Source organism: Sceloporus undulatus, chromosome 7 (assembly GCF_019175285.1).
Source record: "Sceloporus undulatus isolate JIND9_A2432 ecotype Alabama chromosome 7, SceUnd_v1.1, whole genome shotgun sequence".
NCBI classification, from domain to species: Eukaryota; Metazoa; Chordata; class Lepidosauria; order Squamata; family Phrynosomatidae; genus Sceloporus; species Sceloporus undulatus.
This window is the reverse complement of record NC_056528.1, coordinates 18,311,726-18,321,610: the sequence shown is the minus strand read 5'-3', so window position 1 is coordinate 18,321,610 and position 9,885 is coordinate 18,311,726. Positions and strand designations below refer to the sequence as shown.

Genomic DNA, 9,885 nt, shown 5'->3' with positions numbered 1-9,885 from the left:
CGCCATTAGAAATGATGAAAGTCACCCCTCTGCGCATAATCGAGGTTGCGGATTTCAGATCCATGAGTTAGGAGGGGCAACTGGATATATTTTTGGTGAGAATGGGTGAGATAGGGGCTTCAGCCCTCCAAGATCACTTGGGGGGTTCATGCACCCCTACTACAGTTCTCCAACTGTCCGTCCCTCATTAATATCATTATCTTTTTAGCAGTGGAGGAAAGGGAGATGGCCTCAGTGGAAGCAACTCCTTGATGAACCTTTCTGTCTTCCCTAGTATTACTGCTGCAAGAAGGATGATTCAGAAGAGGACGGGGAGGAGCCGGACTTCGATGTGGACTCCCACATCCCTCCACTCCACTGCAACCGCAATGTGGCTCTGACCAACGGCCCCTCCTTGTACCACTCGCCCTCCCCCTTCAAGAAGCACTCCCAGTGTCGGACTGTCTGTCCCAGTTGTTCCCATTATGAGCCTCCCACCTTCTTCCTCCAGGAACCGGAAGAGGAGGTCCGGAACGGAGGCGACCTGGTCAACTACAAGGCCATCAGCCAAGAAGACCTGGAACTGCCTGCCAGCGTGAACAACCTCCAGGCCCTCAACCCCAACCGTCTCTCAGCCATGCGCGAAGCCTTCTCCCGCAGCCGTAGCATCAGCACCGATGTCTAACAGTCCCTGGCATCTTCATGGCGGGAGATCGGCACCACCGGGTTACCAAGGAGGCATGAGTCCCATTGTTATGATGGAAAGGATTTCATCATTTCCTACACCTTGGGGCTTTTTTAAATAATAATGATAAGAATAAGAATTGATAAGAATAAGAATGGCGTTGCTCTTTTCAGTGAAGAAAATCCCTCGGGAGACTTTTAAAATGATGAATGTATTTATATGTTGTTATGTTTACCTATATAACTATTAATAAAGCATTGTATGCAATGGGTAAGGGGGGAGCAAATAGACAGCCGAGGGAAGGTTTTCTAAAGTCAGGTACTGACAATTCTGTATATCTATGTATATCAATAGAGAGAGAGAGAGAGAATGAAAAACTAAATGTATTTGAGCTTTTTTATACATGGCCACCCTTTGTATGCATAGGATCATATCCCCTTCTTTGCCATTGGCGCTTCGCATGACTACTTTCCTCCTTCCTCATCCTCTTTCCTTGGCCAAGACTGGGCTCTAAGTGATAGGTCCTTGGCCTCCTATGACAATTTTGGGGATGTCTTATTGGAATCTAGTTGGAGGGATCAACTTCAGACTTGGCTTTTGGAAGATGTCTTCTGGGGTTTATCTTAGGACTGTAGATGGAGGAAACAACTTTGTGCGTGCCTCTAGGTGATCTAAGGTCAAGCCATGCCATGCCTCACTTTGTGTGGTCTCATTTCCCAGGACCACCATCAGTAATACCTTCCCAAGAGACCCAGACCTTTGCTTCCTATGCAAGATGGTTTCAGGACTTTGCTATCAGGAGAGAGGTGTCTCAGGCAGATCCTCTGGGTTAGGGTCTTGTAGCTGCACACATTCATCTTTCCAACTCCCATTTGTGGCGTGCTCCTGTTTCAAAGGTCCAAACAGTTAATTTTTTATCTTTATTTAATATACTAGTGTTGCTCCATCTGCTGCTTCACTGAGTTTAAAAGTGAATTTAAAAAGATGGGTCCCTTGCTCTGAGGAGCAAACAATTTAAATAAATCCCAGTTGTGCTGTGATTTAATTTATTACAATAATTTGTGCATTTATGAGTCTGAAAATGACAGCAGGGCTAGTGCAAATCAGAAAGAAAGGTTATGGCAGGACCTCAGTGCTGTGAGCACAGCGGCCTTCTGCTAGTGTCCTTTACCTACTAAATTAGATGTGTTCTGGGTAACCCACCTGGCTTTCCCTTTCACACTTAATTCCAGTTCACTAAACAGAAATGTATCTGGAGGACACACTAAAGATCAGGTGCCGGTAAGGGCCACCTTGCTTCATTGAGATGCAAACAGGTGGTCTTTGGGAAACAATGGTCTGTGGGGCAAAATGCAGCTGCATTATAATTGTCAGTTTCATGAAGCATGGTGCTCTCGAGATATCAGCAATCAAGGAATGTTTTAATAAGAAACTGCCGGTGGTCAATGCACTACTTGCAATAGGATGTGCAAAGTAAAAAAGTATGCATGACTAGTGATGAAATTCTGCATTTGGCTCAACCTGGGGGATTTTCCGCACTACATACTGTAGTTATAGATTTCAAAGACACAGATGTGTGAGTCTGAAAGATCAGTATGTAAAAGGATCTTGTAACACCTTTGAGACTAACTGAAAGAATCTGGTAGCATGAGTTTGAGGAAGCAACCGTCCATAGACCCTCCTGAGTTTTAGGATCTGCAACCCTCCATAGCCATTTGTCTCCAGTAACCCATCCTCTGCTATGACAATGGGACCAATTCACAGCCTTTCAGTGAACATCTGAACTGGCTGCCATCTTGTCTCGCCACCTGGGAAAAGTGATATTGACCAAGAGCATAGGGCCCAGTGTCACCTCAACGGACTCAACAGGGACATTTTCTGAATCTAAGATCCCCACCCCACCACCACCAATTACCAAACAACCTTGCAGACCTAGAGAGACTTAAAGTCAAGGACCAAAGGTTTCCGTTTGTGGTTTCTTAAAGACATGGATGGCAACTGAATCGGGGCCAAGGATCAATCCTACCCCCCAAGACCTCTCCATGGAGACTTCTTCCCGCAGCAAGCCCCCCAAAACTTCATTTTCCTCTGCAGTCACTCTCAAAAACGGCATCACATCACTTCCAATTGACATTTTGAGAGGGACTGTAGAGGAGAATTGAAGTGTCTGGGGTAGTATAGGTTTCTGGAGTGCTTTTTATGTGGCTTTTTTGCATATTTGGGAGGCTTTCTGCACAATTTGGGGGCAAAAATTGCCCGAAAACCAGACGTGTGTGTGTGTATATATATATACTGTACATATATATATTGCCCTGTGTATGAAGGATGTATAGACTGAGGTGGGATGGGATGGAAGAGAAGATTCAAGACGAAACATGCCTTCTACAACCCTGGCTAGAAAATGTTGATCTTTCAAACCAGTGGCCATTGTTTTAAGCACAACCCAGTTCCGTTCAAGCTCCATTATCTTAAGCAGTGCCAGAGTGCGTCTATGCAGGGATTGTGTTTCCGTCCAGTTTGTGACGCGTTTCAATATCCTGCCTGGACTACATCCTATGGAAAGTGTTCCTGTCGCTTTCTGTTGTGTCTTAAGTGATCTGACGTAATAGCCGCTGCTTCCATAGAACTCTTGAGTAAATTTTGTAAAAAGAAAAAAAAACCCTTCTTCTTCAAACTTGCGTTTGTTTTAATGGCATTTTTCAAGACGCTGGGATTTGTTGCATTTAAATTGTGGCTATGTTTTTAATCTCCTCCTGCGCTTGTCTTCCTTCTTCCCACCCAACTGCCCACCTTGTGCATCTTTGAAATTAATTGAACTGTTTCATGAGTTTCCAATCACTTTGGCAGTGTGACAAACCTGTACAGGACTTCCAGAACCTCTGAAATCCAAAATTTTAAAACAAATAAACTTATCTTGACTTTGTTATCAAAGGCGAAGCATTTTGATTCACGATACTAAAGCTTGCCCAATAGGTCAACAGATACAGAAGCTGATAATGGGAATTCCACTTCTGCAGGCCAAAATTTTCCATTACAATCTATGTCTCGTAACTTTACAAATCCCTAGTTAAGTTGCAGAAATGCAATGAACCCCTGCTACTGAATTGCAAATATACACCTCTGGCCACCAGCAAGATTCTTCCAATGTGCATCAAGCGCTTCCAATGTCCATTGGGTGCTCTGTTGCACTCTAGCATTTCCTCACCATTGTGCAGATGTTCCCATTGCACATAAAGGTTGTGATGCATCAGTTATTCTTCTGGCTGGCATTGCACAATGGTAGACTATACGTTGTAATGCCATGGCAGCCCCTAGGTGAATGCAGATGTTGCGAGACTAGTCGGTTCCATTTTCCACACGCACAAGTCCGGTTACAAATATGTCAGTCTCATGCTGAATTGCAGCCATTGTTCCTTGGACTGTCTTATAGCTATGGCACAGTTTTATAATACAGTGTGCTCATGCCGTATGCGGGTGCACTATACGTGGCTTCAGGCTTATGCTGAAGCTGCACGACAATCAAACATATGGCACCATGTGCCACCATGAGCATGCACCCCCTTTATTTTCAATGGGGCACTAACATATATGGAATTCCCCATACACAGGGATCAAGAATGAATCTCCGACGTAAGTCAAGAGACCACTGTATTTAACAGTGGCATTCCAAATGGTATTCACCATCTTTCTGTGTTTTCACCTGGTACAGTCCACACTCCTCACACCCCCTAGTGACACTCCTGCTTTTCAATGTGCTTTTGCAGGAGGCACAGGAATACCGTGTGACCAAACATGCCATAGGTTGCCAGCTTCTTCAAGACACAGTCATAGCTGTCCCATGAACTGAAATGGAAACTATCAGATGATCTAATCATCTTGTCATCTCTTCCCAAGCATATAGCTCAAGGTTCAATCCCTGTCCATTCCAGTTGAAAGAACTAGGTGAGATATCATGCAGAATATCTAGGCCTTGATATTTCAGGGTCCAAAGTTGAACCCTAAGAATGACTCTCGTGCCCTCCAGCATTTTACCTGATCAAACCACAGTCTTAATCACCGCCTTTTCCTTCTGCACTCTTAATCAGGATGTTCAAAACAAATGGAAGAACTTTGAAGTGAACAGTCAGCCGGTATCATAAATATGACCAAATTTTATTTAAAATATACATAAGGGTACAGTTCTACGGTTACAGGGATAAAGTTCACTGGTTGTAAACAAATATATTAAAGAGAGAAAGAGAATGAGCGCGCAGCTCCTTTTTATGATATTAAAGTGCAGTTATGGGTGGTTTCTTTTCGTTATCCTATAGAATATGTGGGCATTATGTCATTTTAATTGAGGATCGCAGGCTTTGGGTTTTGATTACAAGCTTTTGGCTTAAGTCGCCTTTGGCACTAATCTCCACTCATTATTGCTAACCCGAAAAGAAGTGTTTTATGGGGCAAAAATTAGGAATGAGAATATGTAGGCAGGAAAGGAACAGTCAACAAAAGGTAGTGACGCCACTAGTAGAGATTACCGGGTTGTAGAGAGGCTTGGATGGTCTGTGTCCTCCCTAGATTCAGCCCAAGTGTTGAAACCTTTCCCTCTCCAAAGCTGAGCTTTGAAGCAACCCAGTTCTGTAAGTCTGCAGCAAAGCTTGCTGTGGATGATAGGCTAGTGCCAATTCCGTCACATACATTAAACCACCTCCATTCCCTTTATTCTTTTAAACACACCTGGAAAAGGATTAACATATATGTGACACTTTAAAAAAGAATTTCTAAACAAAATAAAGGTTGACAGCTTGAAGCATACGAGAAGGAAAAGCTGATAGCTGACCCATCCATCTTTGGACAAGATAGAGCATCTGCCATGCCAATGGCAAGCATGGCCACCAGTAACAGAGAACTCACTGTGACATCTCTGCACCTAAATATTAGATTTCCTCCTGAGCAACTCCAGAAGAGAGAGAGTACCAATGGATGCAAGCTAGGCCAGTCGGAAAGGCTTCAGATGCAAATGTATGCAAATTGCAAGTCAGAAATATGGTGTGCATATACAAAATTACTCTGGGGACCAATGAAGTGAGTGGGTATCAAGAAAATCAAAGGAGGGGGTTATTTTTTTTTTCTGTTCCAACCTTGCTAATAAAGCAAGGGAAAGGAAATTCAAAGCTGACGCAGCCTTCAGGAGTGAGAATAATTAGAGAAATATTCAAGAATCTATGTACACATCTTTTCTCGGTGAGCGATGAGGGCCAGTTAGCAGTAGTACCCAAGTGATGCACTGGGGACGAAGGTGATGGAGTCACGGTGCCAACAACGCCCCTCCATTTTGGAAGAGAGGTGGGGAAACAAGAGGCCTCCTTGGAAGGTTGTCCAGGATCGCTGCTGGTCCTTGTTCTCCATGCTAGCAGGAAGGAGTCCTCCACCACCAGGCCTCACCCGACTGTTCCCACTGCATCCATCCATATCCATATCCATCCATCCATCTGGCTGGTTGTGGTGAGTCCCTCACTCCTTCTGTCCCTGCTTAGGAGTGAGGGGCTCTGCAGGACCTGCAGCAAGCTTTGCTATAGTACCAGTGGCTGCAAAGGTTCACCTTAATCGCTAGTGCACAGTTGGTCCCTGCTTGGTCTTGACAGCTGTCATCTGCAAGGCAGGAGGACATAGAAGTCAGGGGCAGAATCCAAACAACCACCAAAAAAAGGAGCACTATTTTCCCCACCACAATAGCCCCTCTCCAAAAATGAAGCAATGTCCACCTTCGTCAGCCAAGAGTCAAAATGGGAATTGAGTTCATGTCACTTCCAGTCATTCCTGGAGCAACACTATGATGCAATAGAAGGGGGGTTACAAGGGCGGAAATGACCCCCATTTCCTTCACAGTGACCCATCTATGTCTAACACTCTGAAAAAGGCCCACTTCCCACTGACCTGGTGGTTCGGTTGGGCAAGGCTGAAGGTCACACGTCTGCTTCCCGACTGGTTTCACGAGAGGGTCACAGCCCCGGACGAGGTCCTTCCCTTGGTAACACTTAACATCTCTCATCCGCACACCAATGCCACAGGTTTTTGTACACTATGCACATGGAGAAGAGAGGAAAGGTTTTGCTCCTGTCTTGCAACTGGAAGCTTAAGGATACGCAGCAACTAGCAGGTAGGAAGAGTCTGAGAAGTGAACAAAGCATTTAGGGCTGTCTAACACTTCCTACTTCATGCAGTAAAATGTTCGTTTGCAATGACAAATTCTAATTTGAAAATCAGACGGTCACAGAATCACAGCCCGAAGGGAGTGCAAAAACAGCAGCAGCGATTTTTAAAAAAATGAACATGTTTCTAGACAAGACATCTTTCCATAGCACTTCACCCTTCCATACAAGTGTTCCCACCCATCCTTCTGGCCTGAATACCCAAGGTCTCACCTCAGACCAAGGAGTGGTGTACCACTTGAAGCAAGGTCTCTCGAAGCAGGTGGTTTCCTCTGTCGGTTTCTTGGTGATGTCACATTCTGTTGGGCTGCGGGTTTTGATTTTCCCATTGACAATCTCCAGGCACAGCACAATCCGCTTCTTCACCCCTCGGCCGCAGGTGGTATTACACTGCAGAGAAGAAACATTGGCTTGGCTCAAGACTTCATTTGATAACAAACATTGATGCCCATCACTGCTCTAAGACAAGGGTTGCATCTGCACTGCAGAAATCATGCAGCTTGACACCCTTTTAACTGTTATAGCTCAATATTATGACATCCTGGGATGTGTAGCTTTGTGAGATATTTAGCCTTCTCTGTTAGAGAGAACAGACTACAAACCCCAGCATTGCATAGCATGGAGCCATGGTATCAAACTGCATTCCAATCTGTACTCATCTGCTTCCTTGAACTCTCTATCCTTGAAATACTGGGCTAAAACATGTATCAGAGTTTAACGAACACAAAATATCCCCTTTTATTCCACTGGATATCTGTTAAAATGTGGACAAGGATTCTAGACCCCATCTACTTGGCGGCAGGAGCTTCATCCACTACATCAGGGATGGGTTTGAGGGCTATTCTTGTTCCCTTGGAACCCATTGGGACTATACAAATGGACTATACAAATTACATTAAAAAAACAGACCCCAAAGTATCTGGAAGCCTGGAGACCTTGGGGGCCAAATAAAACAACCTTGGGGCTGCATGTGGCCCCTAAGTTGCACTACAGCAGTCAATGAAGGAAACAATGAAGGAGCAGAATGAGAATGCCCCTGCCATCCTTGGAAGGTGGTCCTCTCCAAAGTCTCCCTATCTTTCTCCCTGATCCACCACTTACCCTTTCCCAATCCTGGGCCAGCCAGTGGGCTGGGCAGCTCTTATCCCCACAGGGGTGGATGGCAAGTGGTTTAGTCTCCAGGTTACACTGCGACTCCGGCACCACGCGCCCATCGCTGGTTTTGCAGTAGACGTGCCGGATCATTCGGCCCTGTCCACAGCCTCCGCTGCACTGAAAGATAAAGGGGAAGGGAGACACACAAGGGAGGTGAGTTTGCAGGAGGTCCACAGGAATGCAATGGCGTAGTACAATGGCATCCCTTGGTATAAAATGGCATAAGCAAGCTTGCTTTTTTTGGAACTTACAGCCAGCCCTCCACATTCACGGATGCCTTATCCATAGATTCAAGCATCCATGGTTTGAAAATATTCAACATAAAATATAAATTCTGAAAAGCAGATCATGATTCTATGATTCTATGATTTTGCCATTTTATATAAAGGGCACTAATTTACTATTCATAGTATTTGATGGGACTTGAACGTCCACAGATTTTGGTATCTACAGGGGTCCTGGAACACAAACCCAGCGGATACAAAGGTCCACTGTGTATGTGTGTGTGTGCATGTAAATTATTTTCAAGCCATGGATGGCTGGATCCATGGATAAAGAATCACTGGATATGGAGGGCCAACTATACTAGGTACACCACTGCCTCGAATTCACTTCCCATTAGCCTTGATGGGTGCAAACCACCACCTTGCAAACACTGTTTAATTCCATTGAGTAGCTGTGCAGGAGAACTTCCTAATGGATCATGCCTTTCCATGGGCCAAGGCTACTCCTCTTCAACCCAGTCGGTTCGGTTCACTGCTTCGCCACAAATGCCAAGGTGTGAAAAATGGGAAGAAGAAGGGCCTGAGAGGATGGCTGCCTTGCCTTGGCTGTCATATCACACTCTCTCTCTCCCTGCAAATCCAACATGCCTTTCCATATTGTGGGTCTCCTTTCTCAAGAGGCAGCAGTTTCTTCCTCCTCCTCCTCCTCCTCATCGTTGCCATCTGTCACCATGGTGACTGCTTATTTTTAGCCCCCATTGCCGATTTGAAAACCGGAATAAAAATAACCCAAGGAGGCAGCCCCACATGAACACGAGGCACCTAAATGCAAAATATTTAGTTTGCAAAAGCCAGGCATTTGTGTTTTTTATTTGCTTCACTTCAAAAAACAAAACAAAACCAATTGATCAGCATCTCCAAAAGTTGTTAGTAAAATGAAGCAAAAACCTAAGATGCTTCCCCAAGGCCTCCATCTTTTCATAGGAAAGGGGCAAAATACCCAGGGCACAAACTTCAAGGGGAGGCAAGACTCTTGGAGCTTACATAATGAAAAGCCCTGGTGGCGCAGTGGGTAAATGCCTGTACTGCAGCCATTCACTCGAAACCACAAGGTTGCGAGTTCAAGACCAGCAAAAGGGCCCAAGCTCGACTCAGGCTTGCATCCTTCCGAGGTCGCTAAAATGAGTACCCAGACTGTTGGGGGCAAATTAGCTTACTTGCTAATTAGCTTACTTGCTGTTCACCGCTATGATCTTTGGAATAGCGGTATATAAATAAAACAAATTATTATTAATTAAATTGCATAATATATTCTGGAGTCTCAGCTATAACGCCTGTTACTAAATCTCATTCCCACTTACAGATAAATCGGTGTGTGATCTGAACTGATGGATCGATTCGACAGCGGAGTGTGGTTCCCACTACATTTGCCCCAGACGCATTTTCCCCTCTAAAATAATCCACTTGTGGTTTACATTTATGCACAAATCGATCCAAAATGGGCCTGCTCTATCCAGCTGAAGGGCAAATTTAAATCGATTCCGATCTGCATCTGGTTCACACTTGCGCGGAATCGATTTATCGAAAAAGTTGTGGGTTAAATGGGTCTGGTGCATGGCCCCCCTCACCAAATCACTTCATCAATTTG

General features: G+C 44.8%; 2 protein-coding genes across 4 annotated transcripts in view; one reads left to right on the top strand and one right to left on the bottom strand.

Moving 5' to 3' along the window:
* FAM163B (family with sequence similarity 163 member B) overlaps positions 1-3,589 on the top strand; it is a 32,392-nt gene extending 28,803 nt beyond the window's left edge. The window contains exon 3 of the mRNA XM_042480428.1: positions 275-3,589. Coding sequence (XP_042336362.1) covers positions 275-664 — 390 coding nt within the window. The 3' untranslated portion in view covers positions 665-3,589. The remainder of the gene's footprint in view (positions 1-274) is intronic.
* Positions 3,590-4,819: 1,230 nt separating this feature from the next.
* The window catches only part of ADAMTSL2 (ADAMTS like 2), a 29,664-nt gene continuing 24,598 nt past the window's right edge, over positions 4,820-9,885 (bottom strand). For all 3 annotated transcript variants that reach the window (XM_042477826.1, XM_042477828.1, XM_042477827.1), the window contains exons 17-20: positions 7,960-8,130; positions 7,072-7,248; positions 6,584-6,728; positions 4,820-6,298 (exon numbers count right to left, since the gene is read on the bottom strand). In XM_042477826.1, coding sequence (XP_042333760.1) covers positions 6,180-6,298; positions 6,584-6,728; positions 7,072-7,248; positions 7,960-8,130 — 612 coding nt within the window. In that variant the 3' untranslated portion in view covers positions 4,820-6,179. The remainder of the gene's footprint in view (positions 6,299-6,583; positions 6,729-7,071; positions 7,249-7,959; positions 8,131-9,885) is intronic.